Below are 21,228 nucleotides of genomic sequence, written 5' to 3'. Positions count from 1 at the left end.
GGGGGGTTCACTCTCTGTCCATTGCTAGGATGAGCTGGAGTAAACGCTGTTATACCAGATCCTGACAAAGGTCTTCCTACATCTGTCTGTGAGTTGGGACTTTCAGAACGGTACGCTACACTTTCTCCTAGTGGTGGACCATGTCTCTGAGGAACTAAGGATTCTTTAGAACCCTTCCAGCTTTGTTTGCGGTTAACTGATTGTTGCACACTCCCTATGGGAATAAAACAGAAAAAAACAACATGCTTTTTAACCTCCTACTTTTGAAAAATTTAGCTTGGAATTCTAAGGCTACTAAAAGATAATACTCTTTCAAGAATTACAAAAATAAAATTTCAGCATGTGGTTTTATATTTTAGAATTTTATCCATTTTTGACTAGGTAATACCTTCTCATAGCTTAAAATTCAGGCAGTACAAAAGGACACTGATCCCTGTCCCTTAGCCAACCAATGTCACTGAAGGTAACCAATGTCATCAGTAAGATATTTTAGGAATACACAAGTAAATAGTACTAGAAAGGGGACAGGAAACCCTCCTAAACTGTTGGTGGGAATGTAAATTGGTATAGCCACTATGGAGATTCATCAAAAAACTAAAACTAAAAGTTGCCATATGATCCAGCAATACCACTCCTGGGCATGTATTTGGACAAAACTATAATCTGAAAAGATACATGTACCCCAATGTTCACAGCACCACTATTTACAGTAGCAAAGACATGAAAGAAACCTAAGTGTCCATTAACAAATGAATGAATAAAGATGTAGTGTACACACACACACACACCCCCATGGGAATGTTAGTCATAAAAAATGAATGAAATAATGCTATTTGCAGCTACATGGATACAACTAGAGATTATCATACTAAGCAAAGTAAGTCAGAAAGAGAAAGACAAATAACATGTATCACTTACATGTGGAATCTAAAGTATGACACAAACGAACCTGTCTGAGAAACAGACTCACAGACATAGAGAATAGATTTCTGGTTGTCGAGGCGGTGAGGGTGGGGGTGGGGGAGGCTGGATTGGAAGTTTGGGGCTAGCAGATGTAAACTATTATATTTAGAGTGGATAACAACAAAGTCCTATTGTATAGCAAAGGGAACTATATTTAATGTCCATTATGTTAATAAACCATAATGGAAAAAAAATGAAAATGAATATATATATATGTATATATATAAAAGTGAATCATTTTGCTGTATATCAGAAACAAATCGACTACACTTCAATTAAAAAAAACAATATACCTCCTATATATACTATTGTGCCTGGGTCTTTTCATTAAAAAAAAAGAAGATTATTAGTACATAAAGCAGTTATTTACTTAAAAAAAAAAAGTTATTACAGTTTTTCACTATATGGTTGTACCCAGATTTATTTAATCAGTTTCCCTGATGACTATTAAAGTGGTTTCCAATCTTTTGGTTTACCCCTCCCCTCCGAAAGCAATGAAGAATTTTGTACAGATATCATTTCATAGATATGTTAGGTAGATAAATTGTTAGAAATGGCATTATTGAGCCAAAGGATGTGTCCATTTGTAGTTTTGATAAATGTAACACTGATTTTAAAAATATTTCAGTATGGCTTTTAAAACAAAAAAGTAAGGGATAACTAGCTGAACACTAAATAAGGTAGAGTTTTTACAGAGTCTCTATTTAACGGAATTTCCAAATAAACAGGCAAGAAAACATACAATACCAAAGGAAAAAAAAATGATGTGTTCAAAATAGTTTTGTCACTTAGAAAAGTGCTGATATAATGTATTTAAAATATATGAAAAATACATATGTATAAAATACAATACACATAAATAATATATTCCAGAAGGATTAAACATTTAAATGTTAAAGATGATACCATACAAGTATACTAGGAACAAAGCAGTGAACATTTGTTAATATTGGGGTACTTTGTACCTCCTGGGAAGGTCTTCCCAAGTATGACAAATATAGAGAACAACACAGTAAAAGACTGATAGATTTAAGTACATAAAACACTTAGCACCATTCAAAACAAAACAAATAAGAAACACTCATAAATCTGAAAGGTCAACACCACATTACCCTGGGAGAAAATGTATTTAAGAACACATGAAAAAGAAACTGGTAAATATTCAGAATGGACAGTTTAACACTCTATTTTATCTAAGTTTGTCAGCATCCTGGGGCTATAATTTCTGGGACAGTCATCCCTCTGGGCAAGTTACACAAGTCCTCTGACCACAGGCTCAGTCTTACCTTCCTCGGAGAATCAGCTGAGGCCAAAAGCACCAAATCACTCTCCCACTTTTATCAGTTAAGACGAAATCCCTGCAACCCTCAAGTACACTGTGCTTAGTCGTGCTTAGCTGCTCTGCTGCTGCTAAGTCGCTTCAGTCGTGTCCGACTCTGTGTGACCCCATAGACGGCAGCCCACCAGGCTCCCCTGTCCCTGGGATTTTCCAGGCAAGAACACTGGAGTGGGTTGCCATTTCCTTCTCCAATGCATGAAAGTGAAAAGTCAAAGTGAAGTCGCTCAGTCGTGTCCAACTCTTAACGACCCCATGGACTGCAGCCTACCAGGCTCCTCTGTCCATGGGATTTTCCAGGCAAGAGTTCTGGAGTGGGGTGCCATTGCCTTCTGCTCAGTCGTGTCCAACTCCTTACGACCCCATGGACTATAGCCTGCCAGGCTCCTCTGTACATGGGGATTCTCTAGGCAAGAATACTGGAGTGGGTTGCCATGCCCTCCTTCAAGGGAATCTTCCAATCCAGGCATCGAACCCAGATCTTCCACATTGCAGTATGATTCTTCACTGTCTGAGCCACAGGGAAGCCCCAAGTACACTGCCACCCTTATTGCTATGAACCTCCCATGAAGATCTCTGTTCTTCTACTTCCTAAACCCCCCACTACTGCCCTCTAGACACACTTTATTCTATGACGAGCAAATGCTCCTCCATTACTGACCTCTGCTCCAAGCTTTCCCCCACCTTCTTAAAGCGGATTATCATCTGCTGACATTACTTTCCTTTCAGCCCTTTCCAATTAAGGTTTTCTTTAAAAAATAAACTGGGTTAAAAGGTGGAGCTCCACTTCTTTGCTCTCCAATTATGTTTCTAGATCATGGTTATTTCTGCATTCTCTTTTCAAAAGCCAGTTCTTGAGAAGCTCATGCTATCTGTGGGAGGTCACATTCATTCTTTTAACGTACACTTAATGAACACCTACTTGCTCACCTTCATTCACCCATAAATTCTAACTTTGATACTCTCTGCTAAGCCCTGACAACATTCTATAACTTCAACATCCACATGGACAAACCATGAATCACCCTGGTTCCCGGTTCAATCCCTGGTCAAGGAACTAAGACCCTGAAAGTGGTGTGGCACTGCACCGCCCCCCACCCCCGCCCCTACACAAAAGAGGTGAAAACTGGATAAGAATTCTGAAGTATCAAGCTAGGATCTTCAACAAATTCTGCAATATAATGGGACACTTTCAGCTGGATAACTCAATGAACCTAACTAAACCTTATGTCAAAAACCAGACTTATGATCTTTCTCCACCAAGTTCTGTCCTCTGAGCATTCCCTTTCATAATGTGAAGCCTCACCATCCATTTTTATACACAAAAAGCCTAAGAGTCACTCAACTCTGTTATCACCCACCACATGCAATCTGTATCTATGCTATCAACTTTATTCCGCCTATCTCTTTCTTAATTCATTCAATTTTCTCCACCACCATTTCCCTAGTCCAAATTACCTTCATTTCCTGTGTACTGTATTTCTTATCAAGTCTACACCCTCCTTTGCTCTAATTCTTTCTCATCCACTGCAGCTATCTTTCTGAAACACAAAGTGAAACATGTCATTACCCTGCTTGAAATGTTTCCGTTACCTCCTACTGCTCTTAGGATAAAATCAGTAGACAGTCCTGCATAGTCAGGCCCCTATGCACTTCTCCACTCGTATCTTACACTCTTGTTTTCAGCGTTTGAGCCACTTTCATTTCTTCAAATGTACATACCTTACTGAAAGACAAGTCAAAGCAAAAGTCGTTCAGTTGTGTCCAACTCTTTGTGACCCCATGGACTATACAGTCCATGGAATTCTCTAGGCCAGAATACTGGAATGGGTAGCCTTTCTCTTCTCCAGGGGATCTTCCCAACCCAGGGATTGAACCCAGGTCTCCCATGTTGCCAAACAAGCCATGCATAGGAACAAACTTCCTCCCTAAATCCATCCCTACTAACCCTTTCTTTCTTCAGATATCAGCTCTATTATCAGTTTAACAGGAAGGTTTTCTCTGATGTCCTTGATCAGGTCAAAAACCCCTCTATCGTATAAGTCCACAGAATCACATAACTCTCCGCTCTTCTTTCACACTTGTAATTCTACATGTATTTCTGTATTTGATCTCCCTCACTAGAATCTCAACTCCAAAAAAGGGCAAGAACTTTATACCCAATGCCAAGCAAAGGGCCTGAAATAGGAGTTGACCAATAAAAATTAGCTGAATGAAAGAATGAAAATATTAGGCCTCTTACAAATCAATTTAAAAAGATAAACTCAAGATTAAGAAAGAATTAAAATGTCAATTTAAAAACAATCAATAAACAAATGTTCAAGCTCACCAGTGATCAAAGAAATGTGGATGTAAACTGACAGTACTTTCATAACCATTAAACATATGAAAAGGATAATACCTAGGATTTACAAATATAGGCATTCTCATATTAAACTGATTGGGACAGTCTAAGTTGGTAACACCTTTCTGGACAGCAATACAGGCATATCTTGGATGGAGACGGTTGTGGGTTCAGTTTTAGGCCAGGTCAGTAAGGTGAATAATGCGATAAAGTGAGTCATAGACTTTTTGGTTTCTCTGTGCGTAGAAAGGTTATGTTTACCTTATACACACACACACACACATGTGAATATATGAATATATATATATATACACACACACCGTAGTAAGTGGGTAATAGCATTACATCTAAAAAACAACGTACATATCTTATTAAAAATACTTTATTGCTAAAAAAAAAAGGCTAACCATCATTTAAGCCTTCAGCGAGTCATACTTTTTATTGGTGGAAGGTTTCATATATTTATGAATTCAGCAACCGCTGCTGGCAAAATGGCACCAACAGACTTGCTTGGTGCAGGGTTGCCACAAACCTTCAATTTGTAAAAAATGCAGTATCTGCAAAGTGCAATGAAGTGAAACACAACAATATGAAGTATGCCCATAAGAACACTTTCTGTAAATCTTTGAAAATTTACTTTTACCTAATCATCAGAAATGTACAAAGATTTAGGTAAAAGGGAATTTACTTCAGTATGTCTGTAAGGCAAAAAAAAAAAAAGGAGCCAGGCAAATGTCAAAAAATGAGAGGCAGCTAAATAACATATGTGACAAATCTATCTCACTGTAGCTAAGTGTTTTGTAGGCCACTTAATAACAATGAAAGTTATACATGGTGAAGTAAGTGAATAAAGCAGCTTTTAATATGCCCTCTGCTTCCACTTGGAGAAGGAAACGGCAACCCACTCCAGTGTTCTTGCCTGGAGAATTCCAGGGACGGGGGAGCCTGGTGGGCTGCCGTCTATGGGGTCACACAGAGTCGGACACGACTGAAGTGACTTAGCAGCAGCAGCAGCTGCTTTCACTTAAACAATAAACAAAATACACACATATAAATCCACTCATTTTTCACAGGAAAAAAAGACTAAGAAATAAAACATACCAAAGTCTGGTGGGTATTTATAGTGGTGCTTTATTTCATTTACTTTCTAAATCTATGACGAACATGTTTCACAATAAGAAAAGATTATATACATGAAAAATGAATAGTTTGAATGATGATATTTATGGTTAAAAAGAAAAATATTTCAGTTGCATTACAACCAATCAAGCAGTTCTCAACCTAGACTGCTGCTTATCAGAATTAACTATGGAACTTTAGGTCCCCATCTGCAAATTCATTTTGGTTTAACAACTATAATGTTATTATTCTGGCTTGAGACTCTCACTGTGATGCTTTTAACAGTTCCTAAGACAAAACATTTTATATACTTAAATATCTTTAAATATTATAAAATAAGAGATTAGAAAAAAAAATTGATTAATCACCTGGCTTCAAGTTGGCATTAACAGGTCTGGCAGCTGCTGCAGCCATCTGTTCCCGTCGAGGATCTTGATAACTCATTTTACTGATGAATTCAATTGCGGCTTCTATACTTCTGTTATTAGTTTTCTGAAGAGCTTGTATAACCATATCCTGACATGAAGTTTAATAAAATTTAAATCATATAATTAATAAGAAGGAAAGAACACTATAACTTCCACTAGAGAAGTTCATAATTTTGAGGACCAAGGCCTCAAGCCATAATACTAATGTCCTGTTTGTAAAACTACTATGGGGGGAGGGACAAGATAAGGGTAGGGTATTAAGAGATACAAACTACTATAGATAAAATAAATAAGCTACAAGGTACAGCACAGTAAAAGTATAAAAATCCATACAATCTCAAATTACTAAAGAAAACAAAACAAACCCTCAAATCCTTCAAATGTTTCTTTAATATTTTCACCTTTATGTAAAGTATTCCTGTTTTCTTCTAGAGTTTTTTCCCAGATACAGTCATAATAACAGGCTTCTGAGTTTTCTCATTCTTAATTTCATTCTTATATAAACAGAGACTATCAGATTGTTAAAAACAGTATCAATCAACATACTGGAAACCACTCTTTTGCATCATGGGAAGTATTTTATTAAACATCTCTGTTGTGTTTATTAGTAAAAGACCTATGTTGTTCTGGTTCCTACCCTCTTAAGAGTTTAAGGACACAAATATAGGACAAATGGCAGAGGGAAAACACTCAGACTTCATAAGATTATGTCACAAAGACTTTAGGAGACTAGGTGGTATGACAGGAAAAAAAAAGGAGTTTGAGATCAACTGGAACCAAAGAGTCTGAGTTCCAGCAGCCCTGTATTATTTTCTCATGCTTAGAAGCAAAAATACACTCCAGCCTCACTTTAGAACTGAGTCAACTTTGGCAACTTAATTTAACATCTCAGCTCAATTTCTTCATCTGTAATTCACTCAGAATTGACACGAGGATTACACAAGAAAATACATAAAAGCACAGCAGCACAGTGCCTGGAGCTCAGATATGGCTTGTTCCCCTGTTCTGTTCCTTATCCTTATGTTATGTAAACATAAATTATACACTAACATGCAGAAAGTATACTGATACGCATTTTTCAAGAGGGAGGCAGCTACTTACTTGTCCTATAGGATTCACTATTTCAAAAACTACTTTTAAATGAGAAATGGCTTAGGAAGACTAATGGATTGAACAGACACTTTAGGCAATCGTCTTACATGAAATGACTGGAGATGACTGTGAGGCCTAGTAAAAAACGGCTGTGGCAGAGACTTGCTGCTTACTCAAGATCTATTCTTTCTTTAAAAAGCTACTAGGATTTTGATTGATGTTTTCTTTACACCTACAGTGGCCACATGACAATTCTGACCAATGAGACAAAAACACAAGGATTTCTGGAGGAATGCTGCTATCACTGATTTAGGTACTGGTCCTTCTTGTATCCTGTTTCTTAGGCAACAGATAAAAAGGTACACTGTGGTCACATTTTATGTGATCAGACTTTGCAAATTTGTACTGACATACAAAGGATTAGTAAGTCTCACTTTATGTGCAAATTTAAAATAATACAAATCACCCAAATTAAAATTCATCAGGGAGTGCTTAACTTTAAAACTGGTTAAACCAAGTGAACTGCAAACTGTATTTATGCTATTATCACATGGCAATGCCATCTCAGTTGGTAAGAAAACTGATACCCACCATTCTTGTTCAACACTGTGGAAACCATATCCTTAAGCGCATTAGAATTTCAGCTTGTGATTTTGATGATTAATTATTATGCTGGCTTTTATTTTTGAATTTTATTGCTATATGTTAAAATATTTGTTACATCTGTAACAAAATCAACCAAGAGTTCCTTAAGTGGGGGTGTTAATGCCTGTGTGAAAAAGAGCACCCTCAAATCAGTAACTTTGGAATAGAAGTCCTGCATGATAGAAAACATTATGTCCATATTGCTGTGCTTTGGTTTTTCATGCTTAGAAGCAAAAATATATTCCAGAGATTGTAGCTATATGTGACTCAAGAATACAGTGATCCTATTTAATATTTATTCCTATGAGGAAATTAATCTTGAAATATTTAAGGCAAAAAAAAAAAAAAGTGAAAACTGAATCAGAATTTTGAACTACCAAGTTAGGATCTTGAACAAATTCTGCAATACAATGGGAAGCTATCAGAAAGAATGATTCAGGAGGCAGAAGTAAATTGCCATACTCTTTATATCACTGCAAGTATAAATAATACCATTCATTCCTTATTTGAATAAATGAGGATTGATAAATGTCTAAATGTTTTTAGTAAAGCAACCTTGCTTAAGGGGCTACTAATGTCATAAGGTAAACAATTTTGAAATGTGTGATTGCAGTAAAGCTAACATCTTTGTAATGCAAAGCAGTTCTTGTTATTGCCAACAGATAAAGAACAGGGCATTGACCAATGACTTACAATTCTTAAAACTGTCTATGTTAGAAAAAAATTTTAAGTTTCTTAAAGGTATGGTGGCTTCCCTTGTGGCTCAGCTGGTAAAGAATCCGCCTGCAATGAGGGAGACCTGGGTTCGATCCCTGGGTTGGGAAGATTCCCTGGAGAAGGGGAAGGCTACCCACTCCAGTATTCTGGCCTGGAGAATTCCATGGACTATACAGCCCATGGGGTCACAAAGTGTCGGACATGGCTGAGCAACTTTCTCAGTAAGGGGATGGAGCATTTTTGTTATGATTCCCTATCCTGACTGATGGGTTCACATACAGTAAGAGTTCCATAAATACGTATTTAATGATGTCACTTAATCTGACATACACATTATCACTTAAGGGCCTTTATGGTATAGCCATGTGCTTTCCTAAACTTCCTCTTCCTAGTACTATGTAAGAGGAAAGTAAAAGATCAATGATTCAGCCTTCTCTTTATTCTCTTCCTTGTGACTAAAGGATTAGGAAGAGTACTCTAAAAATCTCCATTCAAGCCATTTCTTTAATCCTCCAACTATTAACCAGGTTCTCTCCTCTACATGTATTTTCTGGTACAAATCCAATATTTTTAGAACATTTAAATATAAAATTAATAGGAAATAAGATTAATCAAATGAAGAGAATGGGCCAGAAAGAATCTTTTTTCTTCCTAGTTTTGTTGTAAATTTCCCTTTTCAAATCCATTACTATAATGCCTACTTAGGTTCTCATTTTTAAAATTAAACATAGAGATAGCTGAAAATGTGGTCACTAGAATATTAACAAAGTGAAGAAATTTTAAGGGTAATTATTTTTGTGTGGTGAAACTAAAGGCAATTTTTAGTTTTTTTCCTTATACAGTTTAATTTTTAACATAGAATAGATACTTTTAAAATCAGGAAAAAAGTTACTATAATTTTTAAAGAAAATGTAATCAATGCCTGATTATTCACATTTAGTTATAATTTCCATGGCATTGTTACCTAGAATGATTTCTGCCATTTAAAATATTCACCTGAAGAATATAATCACAGAAAAGAAATTTTATTAGTTACTTAAACAAAATGATTAAATAATAAAGGCTATGAAAACTTTAAAAATGAGTTCTAAAGGTAAAAATATTAAAGTTAGTATAATTAACATGAACTGAAATTTCATCAAAAAACTGAAATTCTTGGAGATTGATCAACAAATAAATTTTTAGTTTTTGTGAGTTTAAGATTTGTATGAGAGTTATGTGAGCATAACTGCTTAATGATATCTCTGATTGTACTTCCTTCTCTGTAACATAAGCTTAAACTTCATATCCTTAGGGCTATCATTTCAACAGCCACTCAGCTCACCATAGCAACTAGGACACACAAGCAGATGTCCTTACCCTGACCCCACCTGTGGCTTTCCTCACCTGCACTTTGGCTCTGACTTCATAACCTTTTAAATCTCAGAACCACAGGAAAAAACTAAAGAAATATTAATTATTTTGCTTCAATAACTGATGAAATTGTAAACAACATTCTTTGCTTGTAGAATGTACATATTTGTAGGACTCACTGGAAAAGACCCTGATGCTGGGAAAGATTGAAGGCAGAAGGGGAAGGGGACAACAGAGGATGAGATGGTTGGATGGCATAACTGACTTGGTGGACGTGAATTTGAGCATGTTGGTGATGGGAAGTGGTGATGGACAGGGAAGCCTGGTGTGCTGCAGTCCATGGAGTCACAGAGTCGGACATGACTGAGCGACTGAACTGATGGTAGTTGGTGGTTCAGTCGCTAAGTCATGTCTGACTCTTGCGACCCCCATGGACTGTAGCCTGCCAGGTTCCTCTGCCCATGGGATTCTCCAGGCAAAAATACTGGAGTGGGTTGCTATTTCCTTCTCCAGGGGATCTTCCCAACCTAGGAATCAAACCCAAGTCTCCTGCATTGCAGGCAGATTCTTTAGGGACTGAGCTACCAGGGAAGCTCTACATATTTGTATACATAAATAAATTCTCAGAGGCAACATTTAGGCAGTATAAGGTAAAAAAAATTCTTTTGTTTTTAACAGTGCTTACCTCATCAAATCCAGCAGCTTGCAAGTCTTGAAGCATTTGTGGATTAACTTCTGAAGGACTCCGACTTGTTTCATTTGCAAATGGCTGTAGAGAGTTTCGAATTTCCAGCAAGGCTTTATGATGCATCCCAAACTTGGGTGGATTTCTGACTTGCCGCGGATCTTCAGATGACATTTTACCCATGTTTTGCTCAGCCTTAGCAGCATCCGAGGGTTTGGATAAGTTCCTAAGGGATTCCCGAATTTCTTGCAGCATCTGCCGACTGCTGCCAGTGTAGTTACTGGCAGGAAAGGTCTTAGGCCTCATTTGTCTATATCCTTCTGGCTTTTCACTCCTCTTCATGAAAACATCTATATGTATAACCCACACAAAAGACTTTAACAGCTACTTGATTGAGATTCGGAGCTTTCCCTTGAGCAAAACTTAAAAAAATCTTTTGCAGAAGTCCCCGGGAATGTTACAATTCTTTACAATCTAAATAAAAGAAAAAATAAACAAAGCTATAAAGTGACTGACTGATAAAGCAGTGCCATGCACAGCAGGTATCCCCTTATCCAGGGGGTATACCTTTTAAGACCACAAGTAGATGCCTGAAACTTCACATAGTACCCAACCCTGTATATACAGTAGACCTCTGAACAACATGGGCTTGAAACACATGGGTCCACTCACATTTGGATTTTTTTCAACAAATAGGTACTACAGTACAACACAATCCGGTGGTTGGTTGAATCCAAGGATGCTGAATGGAGGGCTGACTGTAAAGTTATACTCAAATTTTCAATGGCACAAAGGGTCGGCACCCCAGCCCCTGAGTTGTTCAAGAGTCAACTGTACTATGTTTTTCCTATACATACATAATTATGATAAAATTTAATTTAGTAATTAGGCACAGTAAAAAATTAACAACTAATAATAAAATAGAACAACGATGGGAATTCCTTGGCAGTCCAGGGGTTAGGATTCTGTACTCTCATTCCCCAGATGCCTCAAGTTCAATACCAGGTCAGGGAACTAACAGCCCACAAGCCGTGTGGTGCTCCCCCCTCCCCCCTAAAAAAAAAGATTTATTAACAACATACAGGTAACAACATGAATGTAGCTTCTCTCTCAAAATACCTTACTGTATAAATGTTATGTCTTGACTAAGCACATATCATTTACTGTGGTGATAACTTTCATAGTTTGAGGTGCAACAGCAAAACTAGTGCACATTTCTGTTTTTCTTCTGCACAATCACAATTTTGTGTACAGAAGATTTCTTCTTATGCTATGCTATGCTATGCTATGCTAAGTCACTTCAGTCGTGTCTGACTCTGTGTGACCCCATAGACGGTAGCCTACCAGGCTCCCCCGTCCCTGGGATTCTCCAGGCAAGAACACTGGAGTGGGTCGCCATTTCCTTCTCCAATGCATGAAAGTGAAAAGTGAAAGTGAAGTCGCTCAGTCATGTCCGACTCTTAGCGACCCCATGGACTGTAGCCTACCAGGCTCCTCCATCCATGGGATTTTCCAGGCAAGAGTACTGGAGTGGGGTGCCATTGCCTTCTCTGATTTCTTCTTATGGTAGATCTTAAAGTCTCAGCACATATTTTTTTTTTATTAAACTGAGAACTTTCACTTTAAACAAGCACTTGATGGCTTTTCTTTGGCATAGCTGAATTGCCAGCATCACTACTCTTGTGCTTTGGGGCCATTATTAAATTTTCTCAGTATCTAGGTTGCACTTAATTTATAGCCATCTAGGCATTCCTTTAGTTTGGGTTTCAACTCCAAGTTAGCCATCATTTTACTATTATTATTTACCATTCCAAAGATGGTTCTCCTTAATAGAGAGGAAAAAAACAAAATAAGAATAGTTTTGCTTCTCTATGTCAGGATACATTTGCCTTTCATTCCCCTAACACAGAAACTGGTAAATACAGGCAGTGCAGAAGTATCTGTTAAACTAATAAATGCAAGTGATTTATTCCTTTTACTCTTAAGAAAATATAATTTTGTTTCTTTCAATTATAAAAAAAATGCATCCTATTGAAAAAATTCAAATATCATGTAATTATGTAAGGTAGAAGTCCCTCATAATTCCCTCCCTCAACAGAGAATCACTGTAGTAGGCTGAATAATAACATCCCAAAAGCTAACCACTTCCTAATCCCTGGAATCTGCAAATGTTACCTTATTTGGGAAAAGGGACTTTGCAGATATCATTAAAGGATCTTCAAATGGGGAGATTATCACAGATTATCCAGTTGAGCAAGTACATGCATGAGAGGCAGGGGAGATTTGATAGACAGAAGAGACGGAGGCAATGTGACCATGGAGGCAGGGACTAGAGGGTGCAGCCAGAAGCCAAGGAATGCTGGCAGCCAAACGAAGATGGAAATGACAAGGAACTGCTTTTCTCCTAGAACCTCTAAGGAACAGTGGCCTCACTGATGATTTAATTTTGGGCCAGTGATACTGATTTTGGAATTTTTGCCTCTAGAACTGTAAAAGCATACATTTATGCTGTTTTAAGCTTTCAGTTTTATAGTAATGTGATTGGATTGGCCCAAACCCAAACAAACTTTTGGGCCAATCCAATATATAAGATGAAGGAAAGCAACATAATCACTACTTTTTAAAATCACTATTATTAATACTGCATATTATAATATTTTTACTCTTAATCAAAATGGGATCACAACACACAAAATACATTATTCTTTTACATTATCACGTGAATTTACAAGAAAAGAATGTCATGTTGACCAAACTTAAATGACCAAGGAACTCTTTCCTCCACAGCATTTTATGAAATTCATGCTCCATGTACTATACTTTAGAAAATGCTGAACCAGAGAGATTAATTATAGTCCTATATTTACAAAGGACTTTGGTCTGTCTAATCAAGGCTATGGTTTTTCCAGTGGTCATATTTGTATGTGAGAGTTGGGCTATGAAGAGGGCTGAGCACTAAAGAATTGATGTTTTTGAACTGTGGTGTTGGAGAGGACTCTTGGGAGTCCCCTGGGCTGCAGGGAGATCAAACCAATCAATCTAAGGGAAATCAGTCCTGGATGTTCATTGAAGGACTGACGCTGAGGTTGAAACTCCAAAGCTTTGGCCACCTGATGTGAAGAACTGACTCCTTGGAAAAGACCCTGATGCTGGGAAAGACTGACGGCAGGAGGAGACAGGAAAGACAGAGGATGGGATGGTTGGATGGCATCACAGACTCAATAGACATGAGTTCAAGCAAGCTTCGGGAGTTGGTGATGGACAGAGAGGCCTGGCGTGCAGCAGTCCATGGGGTCGCAAGGAGTTGGACACAGCTGAGCAACTGAAATGAACTGATATTTAACTCTGTACTTTGACAATTACTCAAATGTAGTTACTAACATTCCTAACATCCAAGTGAGTGCACAATAGTCATAGAAATGACTGAGTTCTGGGATATGTGTAATAGTGTGTATTAGGTTTACATAAATGAATAATTAGTTTACACTTTTTCATATACACATTGAAATATTATACTTGTGAATAAATATGATGCCTGGAACTTCAAAATAATCTGATTTTATGATGATTTGGATGAGACAAAAGTAGTGATAAACTGATTATTGTTGTAGCTGGGTGACGGGTACCTGTGAGTTTACTGTACTATTTCCTCTACTTTTGTGTACACTTGAATTTTCCAAAACATGTTGAAAGTTAAAAAATAAAGAAAAGGAAATAACTCTGGATCTTGGAATGGTTCTGCTACAAATTATTCTTTTTCAAATACAAATTACACTAAAACACACAGGATTTCTTTAAAGAAACTATCAATTCCATGTAACAATATCGTTTCAACATTAGCTTTTCAAGGGGACTAGAAACATAGTTTTTTTTTTAACTTAAAAAAAAACTGGAATATAATTGTTTTACAAAGTTTCTGTATTTAAATGCTCATTTCAACTACAAGATGATCTATATCACCTGACTTCAGAAATGGTGAAACGGAGGAAATACGGCATATATTTATTTTCAATCATTGTTTATTAATCTCTGTGGCAGAGACTATACTGACATGCTGCCTTCCATTTCCCAGATTAGTTGCCAAAGCCCTGCAAGTAGATGTCTGTGAGTCAATTCTGGACTGAGGCAGTTGAAAGCTGGTGTGGTTCTCCATCTGTCATTTTCCTGCTTCAGTGACAATCTAGGTGACATTTTGAGATGGCAGCCTCCTATTTATGGAGGCACTGTAGGTCCCTAAGCCACTGAATGGCTTATTACTGACTCCCATGGGGCTCTGTGAGCAAGATAGGAATCTCTGATGTGTTAAGCCATTGATATTTTGGGATTTGTTACCACAAAACAGTTTAGTATTATGTGGCAATAAAGACCATCCAAAACAAGCAGGGTCTATTTACTCAGAGCTTACTACAGGAAGGGAGTTAGCCACCATCACTTGTGTTTAGCAGAGACTCAAAGGCAGGCATGGGAGTAGAAAAACTTTATACTTAAAAAAGAGGGAAGACTTCAAGTATGCTCTACCATAAGGAAGTTGGAGGCCAGCTAACTAGAAGTACAGCATCCTGATTGCTTTGGGAAGCATATGTGGTTTTCTCTGCTCAGTCCTGAGGCAAGGTGACAACTACTGATCAAGACTTGACTCTTTGGGACTACTGCCACTAAGACTGTGCGTCACAGTTCTATTTTCATATATGATCTGGCCACTGTGTATCTGTATACATAGTCTCTCATTATCCTAATACAGAAGTTGATACCCAGACATGAGGTGCTGCTATAACACAAACATAACGTGGTATTGGCTAAATGGCCAGGCCGAGGGCTTCAAGGGAACGATACTGGAGGCTGGACAAATGGAGAACCATGTTTCACAGTAGCAAAATACTTGATAAAGTGACTTGCCTGTTATAACTTACAAGGTAACAAGGAGTCCTACTGAACTTGTAGTTCCACAAAATGAGTTTGGAAAAGAGAATCTTAGAAATGTATGTAGGCTGCTATTGGCTATCTGGCAAAGCATTATAAATAAATGATAAGGTCATGAAAGAAGCAGCTTATTTGTAAACAAAAATAGAAAGGGATAGAGTTCAGAAATTTAAAGTCTTACAGAACTGGAAAAGCAGCTTGCTTTTAGACCGAAACACGAAGGGAAAGAATTGAAAGATTTTGAACGCAGATGCTCACTGAAACTTCTTAGCTGACTCAAGTACCCCAGTGGCTTAAAACAAACGAAAAACAACATTAAGGGTATGGTCTTCCCTCAAATAACCAATTGAGAAGAGAAATGAGAGTTCTTAAATCTTTGGATGAGGTTCCTAACACCTGTGAACTTTTGTATGGTTACTGACACATGGAACTGACTGGAACTAAACACATGAGAGGCTTTCTAACTTTGAGGAAACTGTTTTGTTAACCATTCAAGCTCAAACTAAAAAAACTTTCAGCTCTTGGGCAATAAAATAAAAATCCTTGGGCTCTTAACTTCTTTGAGCAGTGACTTAGTCAAAAAGATTTGCACCTTCCAAAGAGGAATATTTCCCCAAAGCTCACACTTCATAGGCGACCAAGGATAGCAAAGGAAAAAGAACTCCCTGGTTCTTGGGGGACAATGGCCAATGGTAACAGAGAACAAAGGATGAGGCAGTTCCTCCCAGGAATCTCCTCTTCCTCCAGGGCTGGTTGCTTCCACAAGATCTGCCTGTGGAGGTTTTAAAATTATTTTATCAGAAACTGCTATTTCCCATTCTTCTTTTCCTTTTTAAAAAGGTTTACTTATTTGTTTATAGCTATGGTGGGTCTTCATTGCTGTACTTGTGCTTTCTCTAGTTCTGGCAAGCAGGAGCTACTCTCTAGTCGTGGTGCAAGGGATTCTCACTGCAGTGGCTTCTCTTGTGCAGCAAGGGCTCCAGGCACACAGCTTTAGTAGTTGCGGCATGCGGGCTCTAGAGCTCAGGCTCAGTTGCTCCCTGGCATGTGGGATCTTCCAGACTGGGGATCAAACTGGTGTCCTTTGCACTGCAAGGCAGATTCTTAACCACTAGACCACCAGGGAAGTCCCCCATTCTTCTTTTCTAATAGCAGTGCTTATGATGGCCCTCCTATCCTTGTCCTACCATTGTATACACAGTGAGTGAGAGGTAACAGAGAGGATGACAGCCAGCCAGAGTGAGGATAACTTCACAGATCTTGGACCAAGAGGAGCTATATTTGGACCTGATGGAGAGATTACTGGACATACGGAACACAGGACCTGTGTGTGAACCTAACTACTGCTGCTTAGGGCCCAATATGCTAGCAAGAGAATAACAAAGTACTATCGATGTCTTTCTAGGACAGAAAGTATAGTGTTTTCTTGATTCCAAGATACATGCTTTTCCACATTTTAACATTTTTGAAATTGAGCATATCTTAAAATCAATATTAAAAGCAATTTGCCAGCTCCAAAGCAGAGAAGATCTGGAACAGCAGAGAACACACGTAACTTGACCGTAAGTAAAAGGTCAAATTTCCTTGTCACTTCAACTGCATTATTTTCACTGGCAGCACCACATGTGGTTGAATCTAGACCTTTGATTAATGTTCAAAATGCCTTCAAAAAGATTTCACTATGATGTAACATTATGTAATCAGAAACTGTCATCCAATATGCAATGCAATTAAAGGCATAAACAGCTGTCACATTTCAGTGAGATCACAGAATTTTCAAAGGAAAGAGTCTTTTATGAAGGACAAACACTCAGACATGAAATATCTGTCAAAACCTTTTGAGTTACCTTCAGGAGTTGTTTAATTTCTAGCAATAACTCACTCAACTCAGAAAAAAAAACATCAAAAAATCTAAGAGTTTAAGCAAAAAGGAAAGAAAGACAAAACTCCAGTATTCTTCAATATGCCCCATATTATATACTCAATCATAAAGACAATAAAGAGGTTGAAGATTATTAGCTAGGGTTATAAAAAGCAACACACCATTATGATGTTATATGAAGCCCAAAGTAAATGAGAAGAATTCCAGATTCTGAATGTGAATAAGGCTGAGGCTCAAAAAAATTGAAAGGCATACAATTGAAGGGATAAATGTATGCCACTGAAGGTTAGTTAAAAACCATGTTTATTCCCTTTGCCCTGAAAAACTGTTACTAAACAGACTGCTTGTTTTAGACTTATTAACGGTATCATCGGAGAAGGCAATGGCACCCCTCCAGTACTCTTGCCTGGAAAATCCCATAGATGGAGGAGCCTGGTAGGCTGCAGTCCATGGGTCGCTAGGAATCAGACGCGACTGAGTGACTTCACTTTCACGCATTGGAGAAGGAAATGGCAACCCACTCCAGTGTTCTTGCCTGGAGAATCCCAGGGACGGGGGAGCCTGGTGGGCTGCCATCTATGGGGTTACACAGAGTCGAAAACGACTGAAGTGACTTAGCAGCAGCAATGGTATCATGGAATGGAAGAAACTGACAATTCAACCTCAACTTTTAAAATAACTATATTGAATTACATCATGTAGATGTATCATAATTTATCTATCCCCTACTGATGGTCCTTTAGGTTATTTCCAATATTTTGCTACTATACTGTTTTTTTTTTTTTTAAGAGTTCTAGGACTTTTAATCTGTCCCAAAATTGCTGAAGCAAAAACCATGATAAAACGTTCTGCTTTCCTTTACACCCCCTAACGCAAAAACAAACAAACAAACAAACTCCGTAGGAAAAAAATGGTTTTGTACATGGGAAGAAACAATATAAATTCAAAACTTACAGATAAGGGTTAGCTCTATCACTCTTTAAAAAGTTTATACGAATATCCAGTCAACACCAACAGGGTTACCTCCCTTGAAATGTTATCTATACGGTTTTCCAAGTAGACCCCCACAGAGCTGTATACTGTCTTGGAATGTCCTCAGAAGGCTCTGTCATTGATCAGTTAACAGAGTAAAAACCCCAGAGTCCTTTCTTTCAAATGGAAGAGGGAGAGACAGGGATAGAAAAAACTATTCAAACTTCATCTTCTTTCCTTGTGGCTTGTGGTCTCCTCCTCCTCTGCATCCTCGGAAGCCTCCTTGCCCTCCAAAGCCTCCCCGGCCTCTGCCACCAAAGCCACCTCGGCCACCTCTGCCACCACCTCGGCCTCCAAAGCCACCTCTGCCTCCTCCTCGGCCACCAAAGCCACCTTCACCCTTAGGTTTGGCCCAGTCCAAAGTGACTTTGTTTCCATCGATTTCACCATCTTCCATGGCCTCCTTGGCAGCTTTGGCATCTTCCTCGCTGTTGAAGTCTACAAAACCAAACCCTTCGGAGGATCCAGTCTCCTGGTCAGTGACTATCCTTGCTCGAATAGAGCCATCAAACGACTCTTTTAACGTCTCTTCTGTGGTATCCTCAGAGAGACCTTTGACAAAGAGAGTTTTGGATGGCTGGCTTCTTGCATTAGGTGATCCCCTGGGTCCTTGCAACTCCAGTCTGATGGCTCTGCCCTCAATTTCCCTTTTATTACATGAATTTAAAGCTTCTTTAGCATCTTCAAATGAAGCAAATTCTATAAATGCATACCCTTTAGATTTGCCATTTTGGTTCTGGGGCACCTTGATATGAGTTGCCTTCTCAAATACTTCCTGAAGAGTTTCTTCGGTTGCACTATAGGAGAGGTTGCTTAAAACCAGGGTTTTTCATTCACCACTCCAAGTGCTATTCTTTCCACCTCTATGGTCTTGACTTTGACCTTTCTCTCCGGTGTAGTACAGAGAAATGGATCGCCCATCTATCTCTGTTCCCTGCTTTTCTTCCAAGGTTTTTTCTGCATCAGCTTCTGTCTTAAATTCAATATAAGCAATCCCTTTACTTTTTCCATCCTTGCTGACTAATCTGATTTCCACAGCATCTTCAAACACTTCTTTTAATTCATCCTGAGTAACTTTGTAAGGCAGATTTTTAGCCAAAAGTGTTCTTGCATCTCGATCTTTCTTACTGTCTTTTCCCTTTGGTTTTTCTAGTTTAATTTCATTGCCAAAGACTTTTAAATCAGTGAGTTCCAAGGCTTTTTCCAGGTCTTCGGCAGATTCAAAATCCACATAGCCAAACTTCCTAGACACACCAATTCTGACATCAACAACAGCAAGATCATTTTTAGCAAAAAGATCACTGATACCCATTTTCAATTCAGGAGCAGATTTATTGAAGTTCAGGTTTCCAACAAAGAGATTGAAAGACGTAGTTGGTTCTGTGCCTTCCACTTTTTGTTTCTTGGCTTCAGGAGCTGCTTTTTGTTTGGCCATTTCCTTCTTTTGTTTTCCAGGTGCTTCTTTGACAGGCTCTTCCTCCTCTTCCTCCTCCTCATCGTCATCATCATCATCCTCTTCATCTTCATTTTCAGCAGTGCTCTTAGCCTTCACAGGAACAGCTTTTACTGGAGCTTTCTTTCCTTTGGCTGGTACAATCTCCATAGGTTCTTCTTCAGAGTCATCTTCGTCCTCCTCATCCTCCTCATCATCGTCATCCTCGTCATCTGTGGCAGGAGCAGCACCAAAAGCAGCAGCTGCCTTCCTCACTGCTGGCTCATCCTCCTCTTCATCACATCGTCTTCCTCTTCACTGTCATCTTCATCTTCTTCATCACTGTCTTCCTTCTTGGCATTCTTGCCATTCTTTGCTCCCTTGCCTGGGGTGGCTGCCCCCTTCTTACCAGAGGTTGCTACCACTGCTTTGCCTGGGGTGGCTCCCTTTTTGCCAGGTGTTACCACTGCTTTGGCAGGTGTAACTGTCTTCTTGGCTGGCATAGCTGCTGTCTTTTTGCCAGGGGTGACAACTGCTCTCTTTGCTGGTGTGGCAACTGCAACCTTTTTTGTTGGGGAAACCACCATCTTCTTTGCTGGAGCTGTGGCAGCCCTCTTGCCTTTTTTCTGAGGGATAACAACCTCTTCTCCACTGCTCTCATCGTCTTCATCTTCTGACATTTCCTCATCTTCACTATCTTCTTCTACCTCCTTTGGGGGAGGAGCCATTTTCTTGGAGTCACCTTGATTTTTACCGGCCTTTGCGAGCTTTACCATGATGGCGGCTTATGACGGTGGAGTGTGTGGCGAGCCAGTGGCGCAGACAAGCCCAGAGGAGCCTAAGCCCTGTCAATGGCGGCCGCTAATCCCTAAGCGCGTAGGCTTGGCTGCCAGCTAGCGCTTGAGACTGAGGCGAAAGCTACTATACTGTTTTAAACACTGATAACTTCAACTGTATTGGTAATATTCCAGTTCTGAGGATGGGCGGTGAGTTCATGGGTATTCATTTTATTATGCTTCATAGCTTACATGTATACACATGTTCTTTGTACATATAAAAGTTAATAAAAATTGTGGCAATAAATATTCTTGTGTTGGGACCTCCACTGCAAGGGGGCATGAGTTAGATCCCTGGTCAGGGAACTAAGATTCCACATGCCATGTGGTGGTATAGCCAAAAATAAATACATAAATAATGAAGTGCATAATTCAATTATTTTAAGTAAATTTACAGAATTGTAACCATTGAAACAATCCACTGGGGGGGGGGGCCCTTTGTGT

At 38.7% G+C, this 21,228-nt stretch overlaps 2 protein-coding genes across 2 annotated transcripts in view; both read right to left on the bottom strand.

The window, feature by feature from the left end:
• LATS1 (large tumor suppressor kinase 1) overlaps positions 1 to 21,228 on the bottom strand; it is a 37,764-nt gene that overhangs the window by 12,397 nt on the left and 4,139 nt on the right. Inside the window, exons 2-4 of the mRNA XM_010862566.1 lie at positions 10,683 to 11,156; positions 6,131 to 6,278; positions 3 to 214 (exon numbers count right to left, since the gene is read on the bottom strand). Coding sequence (XP_010860868.1) covers positions 3 to 214; positions 6,131 to 6,278; positions 10,683 to 11,024 — 702 coding nt within the window. The 5' untranslated portion in view covers positions 11,025 to 11,156. The remainder of the gene's footprint in view (positions 1 to 2; positions 215 to 6,130; positions 6,279 to 10,682; positions 11,157 to 21,228) is intronic.
• Positions 18,272 to 20,776, bottom strand: LOC105004811 (nucleolin-like). Its single transcript, XM_010862542.1, is given in 2 exon segments — positions 18,272 to 20,250; positions 20,253 to 20,776. Coding segments are annotated over 2 exon segments (2,052 nt in total). The 5' UTR covers positions 20,725 to 20,776; the 3' UTR covers positions 18,272 to 18,670.

Source organism: Bison bison, unplaced genomic scaffold (assembly GCF_000754665.1).
Source record: "Bison bison bison isolate TAMUID 2011002044 unplaced genomic scaffold, Bison_UMD1.0 scf7180017864483, whole genome shotgun sequence".
Classification (NCBI taxonomy): Eukaryota; Metazoa; Chordata; class Mammalia; order Artiodactyla; family Bovidae; genus Bison; species Bison bison.
The sequence above is the reverse complement of the archived record's forward strand: the minus strand, read 5'-3'. Positions and strand labels throughout refer to the sequence as shown.